Source organism: Ochlerotatus camptorhynchus, unplaced genomic scaffold (assembly GCF_037179485.1).
Source record: "Ochlerotatus camptorhynchus isolate MF236.1 unplaced genomic scaffold, CSIRO-AGI_Acam_v1.1 ptg000633l, whole genome shotgun sequence".
Lineage (NCBI taxonomy): Eukaryota > Metazoa > Arthropoda > Insecta > Diptera > Culicidae > Ochlerotatus > Ochlerotatus camptorhynchus.
In genome coordinates this window covers 119,464-145,000 of record NW_027041112.1, presented here as the reverse complement: position 1 = coordinate 145,000, position 25,537 = coordinate 119,464, and the positions used below count along the sequence as shown (strand labels likewise).

The window sequence follows — 25,537 nt, the reverse complement described above, 5'->3', positions numbered from 1 at the left end:
AGCTACTGATTCTGATAAGCAGTTGAGGGCAGCCTTGATAGCTAGCTGCTTGCGGGGAGCCTTTAGTTATGTACTGGAGAACACCACCACTCACCACACGCGTGCGGTGAGACCGGGTGGAATTTAATTTTGAAATCTGTGTTAGGGAAAGGCAGGCAATCGGTGACAATCAGTGATGCCACATTTTTTTTGAATTCCAATCTGTATTTTTATCGCAAACAAATTTTTTTTATCTGTATCTGGCTGACAAAAATCTGTTAACAAATTTGTTTAGTTTATTTATTATGGTATCAGTGTGGATTTATCTAAATCATCATTGAGTTCATTCATAGTTCAGAAGAAGTTTGTTCAACTTTAAGAATCTTGAAAAATGACTAAAGTTTGCGAAATCCTACAGTCTTGATTTTTTAAAGTGATTTGTGTCTTTTCTAACTACAAGTCTGAAAATACAAAACCTTAAGTTCCAGTAGAAGTAAGATATACTGGTGACAATTTTATCTATCATAGCAACAGTTGCCCATTCGGGCAATTTTCAATAGTGACATTTTGAAAAATGATAAATCCCTTATTTTAGCAGATTCGTGGAAAAATTAAGTATTTATTTGCGTTTTAAGAATTAAAATCCATCATCTCTGGATCAACATCAGACCAGTTTCATGCCGCGACCGGCTTTGGATTCTGAAATTGCCCCCCAATGTTGCCTTAAAAATACATGGGTATGTTAGATTTAAACATATGGCAAATGTCCAAAAAATATTCTTTATCAAATTTATGGTGGTCCTGAAAAGAACCGATTTGTCGTGATGGTTGAGTAATGCCGAGCTATTAGGGTGCTCAACACGGATGAGGCTATTGTTTGGAACGAGGGTGACGCGCTTGGTATAGATGGTCCACAGAAACTCACGAAGATGGATCCCGATCAGAAGTGGTGAGGCTTTTTCCTCCTTCTTCGGTAAATGGCCGCTTATGTAAGCTGCAGCTCGCAGCTTGTGGGCAGGCTTTCGTTGTGTACAATGTTCAACGCCACAGCAGCTGTCGACCTACCGGACAACACCACTCATGGTGATTGAATACGCACCGTTCAGGGAGACAGTATCGAATTCGATTTTGAAATCTGTGTTAGGAAAAGCGCTGTTGGACATTTGTGTAATTTTCAGTAGTGACCTATTGAAAATTAATAAAGTGTTCAACTAAATAGATTCGTAGCTAAATCTTTAATCGATTGGCTTGTTTAGAATTGAAATCCATCCATTATTGACAGAGTTATATGTGGTCAAAACCTGACCACTTTTCGTAACGCGGTTGATTTCGGTTTTTTGATATTGCACCCCCAATATGTTGCCGAAAGACGTAATCCTACGTCAAAAGTGTAGCACAGACACGGAATTTCTGATCGAAATGACGCCTGATACATAGTTGTAGAGAAAAATAATGTCTTTCTGGGAAAAATAAACAAAAAATAATTTTATTGCTGGAGATTTATATTCTCGTTTACATTAGTAGCGTCTGTTGCCTGCTCCCTTTCAATGCGGTAAAAAGATTCACTATAAGCGCTGGCTAATTTTTATTATTGTAGTATTTCTTTAATTCAGGCTTATTACACTTTGTTTCACTTTTCACATATCGGTATATCAGAAAAGTAGTTGGGGGTTTGATTTATTAAAGTAAGGATATGTGTTCAAATGTATGAAATGTGTCAGATATCTATTGTAACAAAGCGAACTGATTGCCTTTACCAATATCCCAGTGCCACATATGAAAAATCTGTGAGAAACTCGCTCTAAATTTAGCATGCACTGTCCTTGGACTAGCCAGAATATGTTCAAAGAATACGTGAAATAACCCTAAATTTTCCCTTACTCCAGAATACTCTGCCAGGTCCATTTGCACTCCAGCAATGTAAAAGTGGCAGCTTTTTATCACCTGCAGAAATTCCAATCATCTCCTTTCCACTTTCCCAAGCAAGAAAAGGACACAAACATGGCTAAATTTAGCAATTTAGATTGAATCTCTTGTTTGCCGCTGTTAATTCCTGTCGCGCTCCTGCCATCATTCCCCGAGGCCCAAGAACCGAGGGAGATAGTCTTCCAATTTTCCTAGCACGCTCTCCAACTTTGCATTATAGACCAGATCCAGACTCTGCGCGCATTCCTTCGGGCCATTCCGTGGTACCCTCAGTGTACGCAGTCATTTTGTCGAAAATGGCACTCGGGCTATTTACCATTAATGGCAAATGTCGCTCTGCCTGCGTTGCGCCAACTCGATTCCGCGCTCGATCCGGGCAGAATCGTGAAACGGAACGAGACCGGATTTCATTTGGAATATGGCATTATAATTGAAATGAATATTAATTTCGGTGCGTGCTGGGAATGGCAAAATTTTACGAATCGTGCTTTTTCTCGAATTGGCGATTGAGTTTAAAGCGAACTTATTCGATTCCATGGCGGGGAAGCTAGACATGAGCAGCTTCAATTTTCCCATACACCAATCAGACGAACGAAAGACTACAAAAAAAAGCATTTCGACTTCCCATTCCACCACGTGAACGTGAATACGGACGGGACGAAAAATGCGCATCCTAAATCAAAGACATTCCCAAACAGAAAATATACAAAAAAAAAAGGCAATGTTTCACGACGACGACGACGACGACGGTGACGCCATTTGTACTCCGTCCGGTGGACGATGATTGTTTGTTTCTTTTGTGGGGATTGCAATCCATTTCTCGCAGCACGGAGCAGTTTTGGGGAGCAGTCATTGGAAACGTCGCCATCGGGCTGAAGGAGTTCATCCCCGGGTGTTGAAGGGGTCTTCAGACAACAAAGTCAAATTAAAAGCGAGTCGGTTTCAAATTTTCAACTCTCAATTGTCCAATTGTCCAATTTGCATTGTTGCATTTTCCTTTATTGATTTCGAATGGTTCATGGTCCGTATAGTTTTAATTTAATATTTCAATTTTGACGTAAGATTAAGTCTTTCGGCTACAAATTGGGGGTGCAATTTAAAAAAAAAAAACAATTACGAAAAGTGATAAGGTTTTGACCACACATAACTCTGTCAATATTGGATGGATTTTAATTCTAAACAAGAAAATCGATTAAGAATTTTGTTACGATTCTGCTAAGTTGAACACTTTAATAATTTTCAATAGGTAACTACTGAAAATTACACAAATGTCCAAGTGTTGCAAAGTGATCAAAATTATCACCGATTGCCTGCAAACAGCGCATTCCCTAACACAGATTTCAAAATCGAATTCGATTTTGTCTCACTGAACGGTGCTTATTCGATCACCGTGTGTGGTAGTGTCCGGTCGGTATCCAGCAGCAGTAGCAGCAGCAGTGTTTTCAGCGCGTAGCGTTGAACACAGCGTTGCCACATTTTTTTTTCTAATTTCAATCATAGCACGGACCTACGTAAACCTCGCTTGAGTTCATTCAAAGTACGGAAAGAGTTTTTTCAAAGCTTAAAATCATGAAAAGTGAAGTTTGCTTTCTAAAGCATGTCTCTATTTAATAGTTCTCGAAATCTCAGAATCTTGATTTTCAAAGTGATTTGCATCACTTCAAGCCAAAAAAAGTCCCAGTAGCGAAAGACTACCCTGTTGGTACCCTAGAGCCATGGCAAACAACAATCAAAAGTAATGATCGCTGTAATGCGTAAACGTCAAACGCAAGGAAAATCATTATGTGAGCCACAAGTGGCGGTACTACCAACAATCAATACGAAACTAACGATTTTAATATTGGCTCACTACTTGACTAGCCTATTGCTCCCAAGCAAATCGATTAAAGTACCCCACTCTAGTCGAAATTCTAGTACTACACAATGGTTGTTTTGATTCGATATGAAAGTTTGACAGATAAAATGAGGGGTTAGTGGATTTTCATATGTTTCGAGGGGTGAATCGATTAGCTTGGGACCGAAGATAGTACCAGAGCTGAGCCAAAAAGTTGAACACGTTTCTTCCGGACCTACTAGTCTTAGAGTTACCTCTATGGTATCATTGTGCTTTCTACACATGAAACACAACCATGCATTGGTGTTGGCATAGAAAGCTATCTGCGCTTTCTGAGGAAATGTGAACACCTCTAAAAACACAACTGTTGAGTAGGTTTCAACAAGATGAGATGGGTAAGACACTGGTGAAAGAATTTTGAAAAATCGGTTGCAAAACGACTGAGGTTAAACATTTAGTCCCTAGTGATTCATGAACACTGGTTTTTGAAAAGTTAAAGAAAGACCCGTTCAAATGACGTCTTCAAAGCAACTCATTTAGTTAGCAACAACACATGGCGATCAAACCACAGTGTAATGTGCAATGAATAAAAATTCCCACAACAGCCATGGGATTCATTTGTAAGGTACAACCATCATGGCCCCCCATTGCCCTAAGCACTGGAATGAGTAATGAGAATTTAATAGGATGAATAATTGAATTTGAATTGCTCGAATGCTCCCTTGCACTCACCCACTTCTGAGCTCCTGCTTCAACAACAACAGCAACAACAATAACATCAACAGTAAATAGCTAACGACTGGGGTGGTGCGGTGTTCGTTTTTCTGCAACTTTGATTTGTTTTCCTGGAATGGTTGTACAGCGACAGGCAGTGTTGCCATTTTTTTTTTCAAATTTAAATCTGTATTTCAATCGTATAAAATCTTTATAAACTGTATCTGACTGACACAAATCTGTATGAATTATTTATTATGTAAATGAATAATAAAAAAAAAAAAGAATCGGATTTTTATATTATGTCTGAGACTACGAAAATCTTTATCTGGTTATATGCTTTTTTAAATCCGTGAGTCTTTGTTACATATTAATGATTGAGCTTTAATTTCTATCTGAGTCTATTCTGAGTCCATAATTATTGCGACACATTAGAATGATTTGTTAATCGGCTATAGTTATCGAAATGAAACCAAATTATTACAGTAGTCACAGTCATCAGTTCCTGGAACCTTTGGAGGACCCTTGAGACGGTCGAATGATGTATATTCATCAGATTTCCCAAGGTGCGAAGCGACAACCCAGGATTTTGGATGTAAGTGAAAAAAAAATCCTTTCGCGAATGATTTGCTGATTTTCTTCCATCTCGACCGGAATCTCACTTACATGCCAGATCTACGGAAATCTCCGTAGGTCTACGGATTTTACAATTTTTTGCGGAAATACGGATCCGTAGGCAAAATCTACGGAATTCGGTACAGTTTCTACGGATTTTTTTTCTTCAGTTTACGTCTCCCTTCAGAATTGATTTTTACAATCTAGAGTATAATCTGATACTGAAAGGAAAGAAACATAAAGTAAAATATACCCCTGCAACTTGTCAATAATTTTCTTGCTCACTTATCCGCTTATTGATAGAATAATTTGGCGTTGACGGCGACTCTGTAGCTCTTTCCTTCTATGAAATATCCCGTAAGCAAACGTCAGACTGTGCGTGAAACATGGCATCTCTTCACTCCACCGAAAGTTTCCATAAAATACTGTCAATCTATGCTTGACGAGAAATGTTTTCGACGGTGCCGTGTGAAGACGAATAAAAGTCGTGTTCAGACCAGTCTTGTAATCGGTCACCGTAGTCGACACATTTTCTATGATAATCGACCGCCTTTGCTTCCGACACTTGCAAAACAAGCTTTCAAATTACAGTACAAAACTAAAATGTCATACGACAGGCTCTGTCATACGAAACTGTCGCCGAAGGCCGTCCCGAATGTATGTATTTTAGTTTTTCTCATAAAGCTGCTAATGTTGTGCTTGTGTGAATTCTGAAAATAGCAAGCAACGATGTCCTAGTTATTATGGCCAGATCAGAAATGGTTTAATTTACACCAAATAGAGGAATTAGAACGAAATCACATATGTCATATGATAGTTTTTTGATAATTTTCTTTTTGCTCGAATGTTGTTCAACCGTTTGCGTTATGTAAGAGAGACGACGCTCTCTTCCCCGTCAGCTCGATGATTATCAGGCCTTCAACGTGTTCATCAAAAAGCACGTAATCCATAAGTCGTCGTACTTGTCCGGCTTTATAAAGGAAACTACGGTTAAAGCGTGGCTTTCTTATTAGATTACGACACCACTGTACCACCGCTACGGGATCAGAATTGATCAGATCGCCAAAGATGGTCTTGAAACCCCTGCAGTGGATCCTCAAATTGAGCTGGAAACCATTGCCGTGGATAATGAGACAGAATTGCTGCTTGGGCAACAGGAAACGCTCCTTTGGAATGAGAACAAATGCCTGGAGATCGCTCCCGCGCAAAACAGGGTTCCTCTGTCATTAATACATGACGAGCACGACGAAGAGATAGCTTTTCCTGCTTTTCGGGTGACATATTTCATGATTGCATCCAGTGAAACTTGTCGTCAAGACAGGCGTGTGGCCAAACCACAACATTTGTTGTATATGACAATGAAAGTTCTTCGCCTTAGAGTTTCCGAAGGCTTGCAATGCATTTTTAAGTTCCCAGGGACCGTAAACATCACACGTGTCAACCTCATGGAGCAGGGCATAGAGCGAAATCTATCCTTCCTCAAATCAATACCGAATTCAGTACAGTATTGGCACAAAGGAAGATACATTTGTTCACCATGATGCGACAATTGAGAAAGCCTACGATGTTTCTCACACTCAGTGCAAATGAGGTGTAGTGGCCCCATTTGTTGAATCTCCTACATCGATTGTCAGAAAGACACAATGGCAATGACTTAACAGATCCAATCCAGGAATTGACTGCACTACAAAGAGCAACTCTGGTCAATGATGATCCAGTCACGTGCTATGTGTACTTCATCAAGCTGGTTGACACGATTGAATTTTAGCACCGTGGAAGTCCTCACGTGCACATCTTGCTATGGCTTAACAAGGATCCCCGGGAAGCAATCAGTGAAAGTATGCCAAAAACTACAGGTGCAACAGTATCATGCCTGTACTACCATCGGCCCTTTTCAGGGCCACCAAGATTTTCCAAAAGAGTTAAATTTATGAACATGCCCCAACTTAAATTCATATCAAAAGCTTCTTTTCAGGGCAATTATAGTCATACTAATGAGTATTAACAGAGAGAACCTCACTCAAATTCCTATTCCTACACAAAACACAAATTCTGCTGCAGTTAACAAATAACAATTATTATATAGGACCACGAAGTCCAACGTCACCATTGCGTGCAACCCCAGAGAGCTTTTCTTTTTCCTTTGGTTTGTTTTTTTCCGTCGATCTTGTTTTCCGTGCTGAGCACCAATGCTACCGACGTGCCAGGAAGGCAGCTCTCACACCTGGACCCTACCTATCGACCCATCAACTCATGAACCGGGGACCAACGGCTTTACTTCCCATCCGAAGGAAGGCGTGATCAGAGATGTTATGCCTCAGAACATCCCGGCGGCGCCGACTGGGATTGAACCCAGGCTTGCTGGGGTGAGAGGTAATCACGCTTACCACTACACCACCGGCGCCGTTCCCCCAGAGAGCTGTCCCTAGTAGTTTTTCAAAAGTTCTATCATCGATTAATCATTTAACGTAAAATAACACCTTAGAACTAAAAAAATATCACCTTCGACTAAAAAAAAAATCCGTAGAAATCCGTTAATTTGAATAAGTCTACGGAATTGCATAGAAAAAAATCTGGCATCTCTGACTGACAGCTGCACAACTGTAAATAATACACTCTGAAGAGAAACTGGGTGAAATTTGGTTGATTTCGGTCAACTATGAAAAAGTTACGCAAGTTTGAAAGTGTCGCAATAATTATCGACTCAACCTCTGCAAAACATCTGCTAATATAATAATGGAGAGAACAGTATTATAACTGTACATTCCATCGCTACCATAGCAACGAGGGGCACGGGGGCGACCCCGGCGTAGTGGTTAGCATTCATACCTCTCACGCCAAAGTCACGAGTTCAAATCTCACCCCCGGACAAGTCACGAATGACCCAAGAGCGTTAAAGTGACTATAACTAAAAAAAAAAAAAAAAAAAAAAAAAAAAAAAAAAAAAAAAAAAAAAAAAAAAAAACGAGGGGCATTTGTGGCTGTCGCTTTCAATATTAAAAGCGACACCACCAGTCCGGCACCAATAAAAAAAAATTAACAGAAAACGAGTTAAATGTTTTAAATATTCTTTGCTGAGTACAAATTACATGCAAAAAGGTTTTAACATAAATTTCAAAGATTTGACAAAAAGTTCTTCAGAGTTGATTGGAAATGCTATCTAACATGAAGCTTTAGTGTGATAGGAGTGCGCAGTAGGCTCTGCCCGAGAACGATTGGTTTTAAATTTGCTGTCACAAATTTAGTGTTTTCCGCGAGCTTTTCGCCTGGTTCCAATGCATTCGTTTTCATTAATATGAATAAATGAAGATTCTCAAAAATATTGTGAATACTCCCTGAAGCGCCCATACTCCGTTGCGCATCCATGTTTCACTCCCGATGTGAAGCGCCCAACGTAGAGCAACAACTCGCGTGGTCTTTCTTTCTCCGTGAAATGAAAGACAGTGCAATTCCATTTCTACTGTATGGAAAAAGCTCTTTGTTGAATCAGTTATCCTGAGGTTGGAACTGTGCTCGTCCGCACCTAGCAAACCTCGGATAATAAACTCATCAGAACAATTCCCCGATTCTTTATTATTCGAAACCATTTATACATGAATTTGTTACTTAAACTCTACACAATAATTTTTTCTCCAGTATGTACATATAAAAATCAACGATACAGTGGTTCCTTTTTCTCACATGTACTTAACCATTTACTACTTATACTCTCTTTATTTCTCCTACTTTCTAGAACCTTCCTCTCAATCATACCTGTATCTAGCAAGCCACAATTCTTGCCATAACTTGTATACAACTCCTCTCTCTCTATGTGTACTCTCATGCTCTCAGCGGGCCAAACCGCCTCTCTTAAGTCACTTGAACCCGCCTCTTAATTCTTAGTACATAGTGTTCCTTCATTAATTCATTAGCATATATTCTAGTCTCTTTCATGAGTCATGTCCCCTGTTCGAACGTAGCGATATACTCTGGCGTCTTCATTTGTTTATATTGATATTTAATTTTGCTACTCTGCATGGCCCTGTTATTTGTTCCCATTTGGAGCGCCACTATGAACGTTACGCTGCCCTTCAATGTTTATTTGTTTACATAACCGAATGAAAACATTTCCACCTGTTTGGCGTGTGGTGGTTATTCATTTGCTAATCTTTTCTATGCTTACGTTTACGCTGAGTCAGTGAATCTTGGGTTTACGGAAAATGGGGCGTTGCACTCCCGGACAAGAACTTGGTATAAATAGAATTGTTGCTGTAGCGTCGTGCTAGCTGGTTTGTGCTTCGGTGGGTTTTTCGGTGTTCGGTGCAGTCTTAAAATGGGTCATTGGATTTACAGTAGAGCTATTCCATTCTATCTACAAGGCCAAACTGGCTGCATCTAAATAGGTGCAGTCAGGTTTATTGAGCTTGAGCTTGACTGACCGCCCACGGTTGCTACTCTGTTATTGCCAGATCAGCTGTAATTACAAAGAGAACCAATAGACGATGCTTGGGACTAGCAATCATCCTCAATGTGTAAAAACTGGTGATCTTAAATTAGGCAATATCAGCGCCGGCCGCACCCGAACACAGGTCAAGAAAGGAATGGGAAGGATTGTGTTGACATGACACTCGCTTTGATGGAAGCCGAGAACACCTCTGCACTTCCACGAGGAATCACTGAGATGTTGGATAAGAGGGTTGGGTTTGCAGCAGGGTTCGTTTTGGTAAACGATAAGCTGAATTGATGTCCTAACGATCGTATAACGCGAAGGAGCTTGGGACTAAACCCACGGTCTTCTGCTCAGTAAGCAAAAACGTTTGCCACTAGGCAGACGAGCACCTTTTTAATCACCGAGTTGGTGTTATTACCATGTAGTCATATTAACAAATAAAACGATTGACGAATCTTGAATGTGGATGGGCCTGAGATTAGACTCATGATGTTTTGCTCAGTAAGCAAAAACGGTTACTCTAAGGCCACCGAGCCCCTCCTATCACATAATACCGTTGCTCAAATTTTTGTATCCATTCAAACCCGGAACCAACTACAACAACGAGTTTCGCAAAATACACGATACACAAGCGATTTTACCATAAATCTCTGTGATAAGTTAGGACCTGGGACCGCGATTTTCCTCTCAGTAAGCAGGCCACTGTAACCGAAGATCATTCAAATCCGAAAACTAAAAACTACGAAAAAGTACTTAGGCCTTCATTAAGTTCCATTTTCACGCGACGTTCAATGTTTCAATTTGCTCTTTACGTATTGTTCAGGCTATAAATAGGCCCTTTTCAAAAGTTACGCGAGAAATACGCACAATCGTCGCCTACCTCGCACAACTGGTTCCAAACGACAACAAAGGCATAAGCAACGATGGATTGTTGAACTTGGGTGGCTCCGGTGGTGTAGCGCACAGCAAAAAAAAAAGGTAATATCGATCAACGTAATTCAAGCTGATGTATGAAATAATGATGTAATTGTAATTTTGTAATTTATCAGCACACACCCTGGTCGACCACTGTAAACCAATCTGCCGTTAAGCGAGTGTGTACCTACTGAAACCTGGCCGTAGGCCTATGCTAGACCGTATAGCATAACGACCTTCTTCCACTAGCAGGCCTGTTTCTGTTTGCACAGACAGTCCCACTAGTTTCTGATACATTTATAGGGGATAGTAGGAGATTAAAAGAATGGAGAAGAGTTATAGAGGTTTTTTTATTGTTGTTGTTTTGCTGAAAAGAGAGAAGCAGAGCTATACGAAATTACACCTGCTGAAAAAAAAGATAAGTCTATTATTTTGGTTAGTGATCGTTTGGATTTGGGTCACCCCACGTTGTGTTTAGGTTAGTATAAATAAATAATACTATATAGTCATATAAATCACCACAGTTCATTATCTTCAGCGTTATCGGTTTTTGTTTCTGGATCTTTAGTTGCCTCTGTGATATACTTACTTGCGGCATACTATTTTGGGAGAGTATATGAGCGTGTACCATGTACGGTAGCTCATCTCTCATCGTGATGGTGGGACATAGTAGACAAATTAGAGAGAAAACAAGGAGGTATTAGTATTAGTTATATGTAAACAAACAAAACTAAAGAAGAGAAGAGGAAAGAAGAGCAGAAAAATAAAAAGGGGATAAAGTAGATAACAAAGAAAACAAACGTAGGCAGATTATTAGAAAAGGCATTATCCGAGACCTCAATCAAATGTCACTCCCGCCGAGATCTCAGCGAAACCCTCCCCGCCGAGATCCGCACAGCCGAGCTCGGTAGAAAAAACTAAGTGTGTAGATAGATTAGTAGGAAAATAAATAAAACTACTTTATGACTCAAAGTGAACTGAATGAGCGTTAGTTTCGGGATCATTTCAGTGTTAGAGTTATGTTAGTTTTGATCCGTAATCAGCCCTGCCGACCCCTCCAACATTAGTTGCAGGCAGTGGTTGTTAGATAATGCGGCACTGTAACTACTACTATTTTAGAGGTATGATTCGTCAAATTTATACAACTCAATGTTTCAATTGAGGCAAACTATCTATCTTACAATTACAAAAGCAAACCTAAACTTACAATTATATGCAAATGCAAAATGAAACATGAAAAATCATCGCCAAGCCATAACATGGGTTACGCTCCCCCTAAGCGGGCCCTCCACATCCTGTCTCTGTCTTATCTCAAATACAAAATGCCAATGGTATAAATGTATCTATACATAAATTGGAAATGACGTACAATCAAATAAACCCGTAGCCCACTCACTTGGTCAGGCTTCAGAATCGTCCAGTGGACAGTGCGCTCTACACTCCAAGTTCCCTTTTTTTCAAATTTACAGCAAATTTGATATTTTACCCATTGAGTGTTGATTAGTCACAATGAAACATTGTGACAGAAGTTGAGGTTACTAGTGTATTAAATAATCTAGGTCCTATTTAGGAATCCAAATCTGGCCAACGCCCACCCTAAACCTAAACCTGTTCTAATCCACCTGAAATGACTAACGAATGGAAGACTTTGACTACCCAGCAATGCAATAGTCTCATTCCGTGCCTTATGGCGACTTGATGATTCTATTGCGCTCATCTTTTGACACCACCCAGGGGAGACTTGGTCCTGTACCCAATGCTTAACTTATCTCCATTCCACTCAGCTACTCGCAATTTCTTGTGATATAGTGGGCGGAATATTATTACATATATGAGACAATTCAATGCAGACGTCTTTCCAAATTTGGCAGATCGACAGGTAATCGGTGAGTTACCACGATAGTTGCTATTCAACAACGCGACAACATCCCATCGTCAACGCCTGCTATGAGAATTTCCCATTGCAGACGCCAACGAAATGACGTCATCGAGCTATCGATCAACTACCCTGGTTATCGCCTGGTACCTTATAGCACGATGCTAGGAGGCGAACCGGAAGAATCGATGAGCTACCTCCCCCAATAAATAGGTGCAGTCAGGTTTATTGTTTAGTTACCATAGATTTCATAAATAGGCGGAGGAACAAAAAGCCTTTTTTTTTGGCAACCACAAAAAATAAATCATCTTACTGGCATCCGTGAAAAACGTTCATGCCATCATAGAGCTCTTCGTTATGCAGTTCTGTTTTGTTTTGTTTTGTTTCGTGATAAAAGTTCAAAATGAAGTGCAATGCAAATCTTTGCAGCAATGTATCGAGGAGTGGTTTGCGTAATATTTCCTTCTTCCGTTTTCCGCTAAATAAATAGGAATGTGCAGTGTGGAAAGCGTTTTGTGATAATATTACAATAATTCCCCCGCAAAAAAACACATCATGATGACGTCATTCTCGTTTGGCTACCCTAACTGACAGTTCGTTTGGCTACATTCAACTTTGCCTCAGCTAATGTATGGAATCTATAGTATCTATAACTTATTCCATAAAACCACTGCCGGCCAATGGGAGGTACTTATTTGAAAAACCTGTAAAATCAGAATATTTTTCTCAAAATCTGTTAACTACATATACAGATCAAAATATTAGGAAACAATTCTATGATTACAGATAAATCTGTATATGTGGCATCACTGGCGACAGGAGAATGGGCCTGTTCATTCATCTAATCCTGATGTGGAGTGTGGGTGTGTATGTATGCGATGGTGTTTCGTTAAACAGTGACCTTCTGCAGGGCTATTCTCCAGCCGCCACTTCCACCACCACAAGTGCAACCTGTGGAGGAGTTCTAAAGAGATGAGACTACTGTAATTGCAACATTCTGCAAGTGGGTGTTTGTACTTTCAGGTTTGCCATTTGAAGCAGGCTAAATTGTTTTCAAGTCGTCTTGGTTTACTCTTTCTTCTGCATTTGCAATGCTATGCAAATTGATGGAATTGATTTAAATTTCTGAGCAGGGGGTGAATTGTTTAATTCAATTTTGCGTCTTGCTAGAATTTCTCGTAATGAAATGATTGTTATCTTCAGATGTTTCGATGACAGTATCATAGCTGAACAGCAATTCCAAGTAAGGTATTTAGGATCTGATTTGGCTTCGAATCGAATGCTAAATCGTTTCAATGGAATGGAGATCATTTTGATATTTTGATTTGATGCCAGACGGCATACTGAAATCACAATCCACGATGGACGATGGACGAAGTTTGGTGTCGAACAAAGGATGAAGAATATTCAGTCACGTTGGTGACCGAACAATTGGAAAAATTTGACTAATGACGTAGGTACATGCCATGTATCTTTAGAACTATCACGACCACACATTGTACTGTGGGGATTTCCTTGGTAGATTACAATAGGATGCCCATTATCTTCCACATGTCTAGCCAGCTTCAGACCATCACCGTATAATCATTATCTCACTCAGTAGTCACTCAATGACAACCGTATGGACATCCCCCGATCGAAACCGTCATAATCAATGTAATGCAAGTAGATGCCAAATAGCTCTTATCGCATCACCGTCGCCGCCAACGGCGTCATTCCGTATCTGTACTCTTTCGATGGATAATTTATTGCTCCTCATAATTTTTAAACCACAATTCACCTATCATGTTTGTTTACGTGTTCCACTAATCCCATACATGATATATTATTGTACACCGTCGCCAATCAATCATCCGCACAAGTCGCACGTTCGTCGCCACTGTTAATCTGTTGAACTCTTGAGTTTGCTGTGGTGAAGGATTTTTCGGATCAATCGTCTGGACAAAAGCTTATCAGTTATTGGAGTTATACTCTTACAGCCATTTATTCTAATCAGGAGATTTAATATAAAAACACTTAAATTTACGACCCAAGATGTCACGACGCACAAGCTTTCAGACCATCGCCGACGCACGAAGCGTATGCCATCATGTGTGGGATGGTGTTCTGTTCGTAGGTGCCGGTGAACAGATGGGACCAAGGTCCTGATGCGTACACGGCTACATCCTCTCCTGCATGAGTTTCCGAACCGACGGGCAGTGTCGTTGGGAAGCGGAAGTAGTCGGAGGATGTGTCCATCGTACGGACGTCCTTACGACCGTGGTTTTCCGCATCAATGTGGTCGTAGAAACCCAACCCATTGGCGTAGCTAATCGTCATGTACGGCAACCTGTCGGATGCCGTTCCAGCGGTGCCGAAGATGTCGTTGGCTCGGGTCTGAAAATATTGGTCTGTTAGTATGACTTGTCGAAAAGAAATAAAACTTCAAACCTTACCGGGTAACCAGAGAAGCTCACCGAGTGAGAGTGATCCGACGTTACTACGATGAGGGTGTCTTCTTCACTGAACTTCTTCCGGGCAAGTTCGATTGCTTTCGAGAACTCTACCGTCTCGTCGATTGCCATCTTTCCCCAGTTATCGTGATGACCATGGTCGATTCGACCACCTTCCACGAACAGGAAGAATCCCTTTTCGTTCGTACTCAGAACATCCGTAGCACGATCGACCATCTCTGCGAGCGTTGGTTCCTTTTCCATGTTCTTGTGGACCCGATCCAGATTGTATGCACAGTGACTAGGCTCGAAAAGGCCCAATAGTCGATCGGTTTTCGCTGGGTCAATGGCAAACAAGTCCTGCTTGTTCCACACATACGTGCGATTCTCCACTCCAGAACCCAGATCCAACCATTCTTGGATCAGGTTTTTACCATCCCGACGGTAGCCTCGGTCTCCATATTCTGGATCTGGTTCCTGGTCCAGGAACTCGCTACGACCACCACCCATGATAACCTTCAGCCGCTTACCTGTGTCCCCGTGCACCAGTTGCTTGGCAATATCATCCAGAACATTCGGATCACACCCGTCCCCAGTTATAAAGTAATCGTTCTCCCAATCGCGATTGGCCGTATGGGCGTAGACTCCAGCTGGTGAAGCATGCGTCACTCGGGTTGTCGTAACTAATCCAGCGTCCTTTCCGACATCCATCGCCCATTTGGCAATCGAATGGGTATGGGTACTATTGTCCAACTCCGCCGTGCAGCTATAGACGGGAACCTGAGCGTTGACTCCTATCGTTTCGTAGTTACCTTTCACCCCAGTCAGATAGGCAGTTGACGTGCAGGCCGAATCCGGCACCTGATAGTTAACGCAGTACGTCTTCGACATACCGATGTACGGGAACTTTTCGAATGCCAGCTGGCGTTCTTCTCCTCCGGCGTACACGCGGGCCATTGCTACCGTAGCAATGGACATCCCATCACCCAGGAACATGATGACGTTCTTGGCGACATTCTTGTTCTCCTTCCGATTGACAATGGTGTCCACGGTGTGCTTGGCATTGTCCTTCCAGTACTCGATGGTCTGCTCCTGCTGGGCATTGCGATTTAGGGAGGACTTTTCTTGCGGGAAGCTCGGATGGTACGGGTCGTTGCTTGGCTCTGGAACGCCGTTCAGCGGTCCGGCGATGACGGCTCCGGCCAAGGCCGCCAGCAATCCCAACGAAAGTGAAAGTTGCATACTTGTCGTTTGAACGGTGGCCAAGCTACTACTAACTTGGGCTAGGAGTTCGGATGTGGTTTTAATGAAAAACAATCGCAGATGATAAGATGAAATCGAACTTCGCTTTCGATGATACGAACCTTGAAGAGGGTACTTCGTTGCAGATAACGGATCCACTCGGTATTTGCGCGTATCTGACGGACTTTGATTGTATTTTTGCCACACAAAAGGATCTATCTACTTAGTCGGTGCATGTGTTTATTGAGCACTCGGTGTCTAAAATTAGTATGCTGACCGAGAGTTTAAATTGGTTGTAAATTTGTGACTTGAAGCTGGAATGCATCAACATTTTACAACAAAGAACACAATCAAACATGTTTTTGTATAACTACGATGTAATAGCTTGAAACTGTCGTTTGTCGTTTCAAACTAAATTCTGGTGAAGCTATAACGGAAACGCGTATCGTAAAAAGGGCTCGTCCCGACGACGGGAAGGTTGATCGAATTGAATTCACGTGTCCTTTTCGGTCAGTCGTGACGGAACGTGATGTGAGAGATAATGTCTATTGAAATTCGTGTTTTGTCCTTGCATCGCATCGACGTTTTGGGCAGTAGCGCAACACGGCGGGAAGGTTGGTAGGATAGATATTAGGATGTTCACAATTTGGTTCACATATAAATGGCATACGGCGTGTCCATACGCATAGTAAGAAGGGGCAGCAACAACTTAAATTTCCAGACTTCACAACAAAATTAAATTTTCGTGGCAAAACAATAGAACCAGCTAAAATCATTTCATATATTTAGTATTATATACATTTTCCTGAAAGATACAAATTTTTCATCTTTTAAGATTAGATAGTATTCGAAAAAATCGAATAACAAATACATTTATGACTTGGATCAATTAAATCCAAGAGAAGTAACAATTGATATGTGCAGTCAGCAAGCTTTGCTAAGCGATTTATCTTTTTTTATGGTTTACTTATGGAATTTCCGATCTAGGAACCTCATGAAAGATAGATTTCATAGGAAGGCAGAGTATGTGAATTCGAAGATTCGGTTCGATTTGGGTTGAACTTATTGCGGTTAAAAAGTTAAATTCGAACAAAGCTACCGTTGTTTCGATCGCCGAGCTCAACCACACTACTATATACTGAAAAAAAAATTCTTCTTTTATTGATGGTTTGTATTTAAAATGATAAATTATAAATAAATTAAAACTTGGTGTATCGTAGTTGCTACTCCGTTTCTGATTATAACAAGTGGAATTGCATAGAGAACACCATAGATGGCTCTTGGGAGAAGCTCATCCATCTTCAATGTCAAAGTTCACTAATTCAAGCTATTCTCTAGATCAGCGCCGGCACCGGCCACGTCCAGACGGTCTTTTAGGGAAGGAGAAGCATGATAAGTATTACAACCGTTGTTGTATAGACCGTGTTTACCTCTGCGTCCCTACGATTGCCATTGGAAGAAAAGTTGGTGTGGGTAAAGTTAAGTTATTTGCTTCACTGATTCATGTTACTGTGTATTTTTCTCAAAGTTCTGTGCAAAGTTATCCTGAATCGGATACAGGAGAAGATTGGCGTTACTCTCCTGCGGTAGCAGACAGGATTCCATGCCGGAAGATCTTGTGTGGACCACGCTCCGCATCCCTTTGACTACAAAAAGCTTTCGACCGACTCAAACACGAGAATCTGTGGGGCGCCCTGAGATGCAAGGAAGTCCCGGATAACATCGTCAATCTCATAGAAGCGCAGTAACAGACTTTGACGTGCAGTGTTCTGCTTAACGGAGCTTTGTCTGACTCTGTCCGGGTAGTCACTGGTGTGAGACAAGGATGTATACTATCACCGCTACTGTTCCTCATCATAATCGACGAGATCATGGTGGATCCAACTGACCGTGTACCGAACCGTGGGCTGCTTTGGCAGCCTATCACCATGGAGCATCTGAACGACTTCGATTTGGCTGATGATGTTGCTCTACTAGCACAACGGCGCTCTGATATGCAGAGTAAGCTCAATGACCTAGCCGAACGCTCCTCTGCGGCGGGTCTCACCATCAACGTCAACAAGACCAAATCGTTGGATATCAACACGGGCAACCCTTCCAACTTAACGGTAGCGGGGCAAGTAGTGGAGAAGGTCGAAAGTTTCCAATATCTTGGCAGCTAAATTGCGCCGGACGGTGGGACCAAGAGCGACATAAGTGCACGAATCAAAAAGGCTAAAGCTGCCTTTGCGAGTTTAAGAAACGTATGGAGATCAAACCAGATAAGTCAACGCACCAAAATCCGAATTATCAACTCGACCGTGAAATCTGTGTTGTTATACGCCTGGTGGCCTCACAACTGGATCTCGAATGCCGAGCTCCATCGTCGATGTCATCAGAAGCCGATAGCAACAGAAATTCGTGAGTGAAAGTGGAGGTGGGTCGGCCACACACTTCGACGGGGTGGAAACGAAATCTGCAAGCAAGCGTTGTATTGGAATTCGGCAGCACATCGCAGCAGAGGCAGACCCAGGGGCTCATGGTGGCAGAGCCTCAACAAGGAAATAAAGCAAGACGATAGGAATCTGACCTGGGGCTCAGGTCAAGGCAAAAGCGAGCCGGTGGTGTACAGGACCCTTGAGTAAAGTAAGTAATTCACTGCACTGAGGCAAAAAGCAAAGAGGCATAAGAAACACTTATGAATTTTAGCGACAAGAAATCGGTAAGAATTTAATTGATTGGCTTATAAAAAATAATGTCGACATAAAAAATGTCAACGGAGCAGACTGGTACAGAACCATGGACGATGAGAGTGCGGGTCCTGTGTCTGGACCACTCGTTTGTCAACGCTTGGGAAAATGGTATGGCTAAATGCGTATACGGCGAATGAGAACGACCCAAATTTGAGTTTAGTTCACTCATAATCGCCAAAAGTGCAGGAACTCAGCTATGAATAATATTGCCTTATGTGGAAAACCTGCCGGAAAATGATGAAAATTGACGAAAATTTCACTCAGTCTAGGAGTAGTACCAACAGACTGAGTGAATCCAATCTTTACTTTTCTCATATTCGGTAATTTTTTTCCTGGACAAACCTGGAAAAACCTGGAAAAAAATTAGGCAAATTTACTCAAATACTAAACTCAAATTTGGGCTGCTCTCATTCGCGGTGTACAACCGTTACCTCATGTTAGACGAAAATCTGTCATAAGTTGCGCTTATGAAATTCATATATGGGTCATTCCAGCTCAAGTGGGTACATCCCCTTTGGTCGATGTCACCGATTTGAGCCAAGCTTTGGGCCAAAACGCTTATTTTGACATTCTGAACAAATGCCTTTTTTTTATTTTGCTTTGAAGTGCCTAGATCCTTCTTGGCTACAACCCTGGATTTTCGAGATTTAAAAAAAAAATCATCTTTCAGAAGAGATTAATCTACAATCAAGTAAGTTATTCGTAATCTTAGAACGTCAATTTGAAGGTGAATGAATTCAAAAAAAAACATTGGTTAACTGACCAGATGAGTGACTTATCTGGTCATATCTCAAAAACTGTTTGTCCAAATCATTTGCCCTTGGAAACACATGCAGTAGAAGAGTTTTCCAAAGTGTGGTGAAAATTTGAGCCCAAAATATTAAGAAATTAAAAATCCCGCCCATGGTGAAAATAGGCCATTTTTTTACAATTTGGATACCTGCCTGTTTACAGTAGTTATTACAACAAAAACAAAAATCCTGGATTTTCGAGGTTTAAAAAATTTAACTTTCAGAAGAGATTACTCCACAACGTCAATTTGAAGGTTTTTTTTTAATGTAGATTCATATAGATGTACATCTATATGAATCTACATTAAAAAAAACCTTCAAATTGACGTTGTGGAGTAATCTCTTCTGAAAGTTAAATTTTTTAAACCTCGAAAATCCAGGGTTGTAGCCTAGAAGGATCTAGGCACTTTAGAGCAAAATCAAAAAAAGGGTTTGTTCAAAATTCCAAAATAAGCGTTTTGGCCAAGTTTGGCTCAAATCGGTGACATCGACCACAACTTTTTAAAACTCTGTACCCACTTGAGCTGGAATACCCCATATGTTGTTCATAAATCGAGGCTTATTTTTGTTTTTTTTTCTATATAGGGAGAATCTGCTCCCAGGCACCCGACCCACTACAGCTTACCCTGTGCTCTTGGCCCTTGCCCTCCCCGGAACCGCCCGAAAGCATTTCATCATGGGAAGGGGCCGGTTGCGCTATGGCGCATCACACTTGTGGTGTGTCACAGACGTGACACTCGCTACTGCACAGTGAGCAGCTGTGCAGGGCCTTCCTCTTATTGTTCGCTGTTAATTGTTCGCCTGAGTTCTAGAGCAGACGTGATAGCCAACTGTCCACGGCAGGACAGGACAGATGTTACCGCTTACCAGCTGCGTGTGTTGCGACTTGGTCAGAGTCGTCTACACTATAAGAACCCGGTGTCACTCCTGCCTTTGCACAACGAGGGTTTGTGCAGGGCTTATCGACCTCCTGGGACGAGCTGGATGGTGCTCCAGCATCCTTACTCTGCTGTAGTTCGTTTAGCCGCAATATCTCTCCCTTGGGTTCGATAATTAACGTTTCCAGGGCACACCACGAGGAGGTGAACTACTTCATGGCCCTACAAACAAGGAACCCCCTAAATACAAATAAAGAAAGGGGCGGACCTGGCATTCTGCTCAGTAATCAGAAACTGAAATCATTAATCTACTGAGTTTTGTCGAATTTCTATTTAACATGTGTTTTATTTAACAAGAAATTTATTTCTTGAACGCAACTTAGTAAACATTTCGTAGTTAAAATTTTATAACATACATTTACCATATTACATTAAATATTTAGCATTTATCATATAGCATTTTACATTCCAAATTTAACATTTATAACATTAAATTTAAAATTGATTTAATATTATTTCACATTCTTCATCTGTCATGTAACGTTTACCATTTCGCATTTTCGCCTAGTATTTAAAATTTATTGATCGAAATTTACCATTTTAAATTTAACTTTAAAAGTTAAAATTAAATAGGGGAATTTACGTATTCTCGGAAACCTAAGCAGCGACCTTCTTTCTATAGCCTTTTTCTCTAAGAAACGCACACATATGCAGTATTGGTTTGTTTACAATCTTTTGCTGCCAGCTGCTCTAACAATGTCAGTCGAAAGAATTGTCAAAAACTGTTTTGAAACGCTTTTACAAAGCTCCAATCTTCTCTAGTGAGAGCGAGTATTGTCGGCAACCAGTTTTTCTTCGGCAACCGTTCCATTTGAACTGCATGTAAATCTGCTGTTCTATTATCGGCAACTCAAAATCAGCTACAATTCGTAGTGCGTGTGTTGCATTTCAAGAAAACCTTGCTAGATTGCTTTTTCTCAGTGGTAAAAATATAGTCAAATTGAAGCTGAAAGCATAAAGAATCGTTTGCATGCATTCAGCGAAGTGTTTTCGTAAGAAAATCCAGTGAAAATAGTGTTTCAATTTGTGTTGGCGAAAATAGTCTGTCATGCCGAAGCCGTCATTTCCCCTATTAACCATCAATTATTAAATAATTAAAATTTCAAACGAAAATTTCAAAATGAACAATTAAAATTCTCTAATTTAAATTATGTATTTAATAATTAATATTGAAAATTTAAACATTTCAACATACAAAATTCAACGTTTAAAACATTTCTATTTTAAAATTTTAAATTTTAAAATAAATATATTAAATTCAAAATTTAGAGCTTGGGAACATTTATATTTTTTAATTTAAATTCAACATTCAACAATCTAAACTTAATATTATTTAAAGTTTGTGTTGTGTATGTATTGCGATTAAAAATATAAATTCGAACGGGGCTGTGGTTATTCGACCATGGTGAGTACTTACCAACTAACAATTTTCACAATGTAAACGCTTTACTCATTTCATTTATACAGCCTCAAGCTGTATTTAAACGTTATACGATATGAAGGCGAACCTTTGCTCAGCCAAGCAAATCTGGCGAACTTAGTCAGCTTCACTTATGGCTGTTGGGACGGTTGGAACAAGCTCTTATTGCATTTCCATTTACGCTTCTAAACAGTTTTTTTTTTATTTTTTTAACTTTATTATAGAGATTTTTAGCCATAGGCTAGTTCATCTCTTAAACTTCTAAACAGTTGTTATCCTGCTGTTTAGTTGTGTGTGAACTTGAAAGGCGCTTAATCAACCTTTTCCCGGTTATCCAATAATCACTACATAGCTTACTGTTGAAGCCGGGTTAAATATTGTGTACGCTTTTTTGTTGGAGGAATTGAATGAGTTTACTTTGCTGTGAGAATCAAATTAATCGAAATTCGTTATAACCCAAGTAACAATTCAAGCTGAACAGTAAGAACAAAAGCTGATTATTGGTTGATTTAAGGTGTACAAAGCGGATTAACAGCAGGCTGAATATATAGTTGACTAGTAGTGCATTAATCTAATTGTAACCCCATAATTCAACCTCAATAAGTTAGCTGTTCTAAAGTTTGAACAAGCCTTATTTTAGCTTAATATCTAAGAGAAGAGGAGACAATACGGGGGGAAAAACGAACCACTTTTCTGTCAAACGTAAACCAGCTCGTGATTGGCTGATTTGTAGTGCGTAAGATAGAGATAGAGATAAAAGAGTAAGAAGCCAGTTGTCTCCTCTTCTTCTTAGCTTAACACTACTCCACAAATCAGCAATGCACTACAAATATTTTGATAGCTTAATTTGTTAGTTAATTAGTAAGTGTCACTCGTTGCGTTTCCGGAATTTTAGTTCTTCTAAATTCACTGCCTACCTTTCTAATCCCAAGCAGCGGCAGCAGTAGAGACAAGGTAGATGAGCTGTTTAGGAATATCTCCAGGTAGAAACGGGCTACGATGACGTCGGAAATATTAACATTTGTATTTCTGTGTTTTGACAGCTTTATTGCACTTAATTTTCAGACAGCATTCCAAAAATATAACTCAATTGTGGCACTAAAATAGCTTCCACATTACCATCGAAATAAATCACGCAGTCCACATTGTGTTAACTACACTTGAAAATGAGAGGAATGTTTTACTGTCACCAATAGTTGTTTACAATTCTGCATTGCTGTATAATACTCTTCCGGTTGCTGTTATTATGATTGATGACTGTCAATCAACGACTCTCGGTTCAAAACCCGAAGTGCAAAGGTAACTTTTAGACTTATAATAACAATATAAATATGTAATATAAGATATGAAGCGGTCTTCCTCTATTTTATTTTTCTCTAAATAATACTAGAAGGCTGAACAAGGGTTCGAAAAGACTGTTATTTAATGCATTAAAAAGTTTATAAATTGTATAACTGTTAAGCTTTCGGCTGATTAAAACCATCAGATTTGGGTGATGATCAAAGGTTAACGTGGTCTATGTACAACAATTATTCAAACTAAGGCTGAACTAAAAGCGATTAAACAACACTTGTTAAGCATATATGTGTTACCTCGCACTCCACCAAATTATTTACTCTTCACTAGAACCTGTAATTGAACTCGAGACGACTGTATTGGCAAACCAACACTACCAACTTCGCTACGCCAACACTTTGAATTGACGTAAACAAACATGCATGACTTTCTACCATAATATCGTTGAGTAGATGCTTTACGACTAGTTACTTCAGCTTTGTAAAGGAGCAGAGTAAACGCTGTAAAACTACACACGTCTATGCTTCCCACCCCGGGAGTTATTTGACAGCTCCAGTATAATGTCAATGTACCCCGAAAGTTCTGGTACTCTGGTTCTGTCAAATCGAATAATGGTGGAGTAAATTTACAATTAGTTTTATTTTTGATTAACTCTATTTTAAACGTTTTTAAGCTTTGTTTTTGTAAAAACATTTATATTCATTCTCATAGTAATCCAATCGACTCAACATGACGGGATCGGAAAATGTCTGTCTGTGTATCTGTGTGTGAGTGCGCGTAACACATTTTTCTTAAACGAATTTCTCGGCAACCACTCTACCGAACTGAACGCAACAGCCATCAAATGAAAGGTACCATGATTCTATAGAATGCCCTAATAAACATGTACCATTCACTAACGATATCATAGATGGTACGGTCATTCCAAATAAAGTTAGTATGACCAAACCAAATAAAGTTAGTATAACCCGAATTGGTGCTTGTTATGGTTATTGTTAATGCGGATGTTAATTAGGGCCTGTTCATAAACTACGTAGACATTTTTTTGGGATTCTTGACCCCCCCCCTCCCCCTGCGTAGACAATAGTCCATACAAATTTTTTAAAATTTGTATGGGCCGTGGATAATTGCCAACTCCCCCCCCCCCCTAAACTGTCTACGTAGTTTATGGACAGCCCCTTAGTAGATTTTAAATCGAACAGCTGGTCCCGGAGACCTGGACGGAACAAGACCCGAAAATCGCGAAATTCGTGAACTAAGTGGTGTTTTCTGCAACCACATAACCGAATAAACGAAACAACCAGCTAACAAAAGGTATTATGGTCACATGCTGTTGATAAAATTTAAAATCGGTCAACTATTTCCGATAAACATGCATTTTTGGAGCTAAGTCGTATTTATCGGTAATAACTAATGCGAATTGCAAGCAAAAACCACCAAATGAAAAGTATCATGATCCCATAGCCTCGTCCATTGAGCATTATTGAACAGATTCAGAATCGGTCAACTGGTGCTGGAAATGTGGTAGGAACATATTTCGGGGAATGTGAGCCATGATACTAAATTTGACCGATAAGGAATATTTTTTTTTCTTTATTTTTGTGATTTTTAGCCGTAGGCTAGTTCATCACATTTGATAGTAGAAGGTCAGGCTTAGGGCCTGCCTCTAAGAAAACGTTTCAGTCTAACATTAACGTAACGTAAAACTGGCTCTGAGACAACATTAAAAAAAAACTTAATGTAAAATGGGAGTTACATCGGGACTGTGGTGAGGAATGGATGCGCGAACAAGGTAGAGCTCCACCGAGACAGTGCCCAGTCCGGCAGAGATACCCCGACGGCAGGAAAATAGGAAGGTGGAAGAACACGGACAGCGCAGCCAACGACGAGAGTGTTAGATTTAGTTGTACAGGTGGGCGTCCTTCAAGAAACCAATCAGCGCAGCCAGCGTCGAGGGGTCGTTGCCAAGTAGCTCCCTGATGTTCTCTGGAAGTCGGTGTTGTTCGCGTAGCCTCTGAAACTCTGAGCAGACACACAGCACGTGTTCCACCGAGGCAGGGATGCTTCAGATTGGACAAACCTTGTGGAAGGGTGTCCCACCAAAATTGTGGGAAATCCTCGCATGGCCGGTCCGGAGTCTTGAAATGATCTGTTGGTCCTTGTACTTGTGGCTGTCTACCCAGGGTCGTACGGTTTCTTTGATCTTTCTCAGGAAAGTGGTCCACGACTGAAACCATTCCTCCTGCCAGGCTTCCATGATAATATTCGCGATCCAACGCTTGACGTCTAGGAGTGGTACGTTCCTGGTGAAGCGGGGACCATATGGACCGGATCCCGCCAGCTTGTCCGCAGCCTCATTTCCAGGAACACCGCAGTGCCCGGGAATCCACGTAAAAAC

At 40.6% G+C, this 25,537-nt stretch overlaps 2 protein-coding genes across 2 annotated transcripts in view; one reads left to right on the top strand and one right to left on the bottom strand.

The window, feature by feature from the left end:
* Positions 1-25,537, top strand: part of LOC135714252 (GTP-binding protein Rhes-like) — a gene marked incomplete at its 3' end in the record, with an annotated part of 351,688 nt that overhangs the window by 233,107 nt on the left and 93,044 nt on the right. The window lies entirely within an intron of this gene.
* On the bottom strand, positions 14,311-15,999 carry LOC135714260 (membrane-bound alkaline phosphatase-like). The gene is made up of 2 exons (XM_065237591.1): positions 14,724-15,999; positions 14,311-14,664 (listed from the first exon to the last, which is right to left on the bottom strand). Exons 1-2 carry the CDS (start codon positions 15,960-15,962, stop codon positions 14,326-14,328), a joined length of 1,578 nt encoding a protein of 525 aa, XP_065093663.1. The 5' UTR covers positions 15,963-15,999; the 3' UTR covers positions 14,311-14,325.

Excerpts from the sequence above, each read along its gene's own strand:
- LOC135714260 (XM_065237591.1), bottom strand. The coding sequence starts at position 15,962 with ATGCAACTTTCACTTTCGTTGGGATTGCTGGCGGCCTTGGCCGGAGCC. Across the intron at positions 14,665-14,723 it reads TGAGCTTCTCTGGTTACCCG|ACCCGAGCCAACGACATCTT; the intron begins GTAAGGTTTGAA and ends CAATATTTTCAG.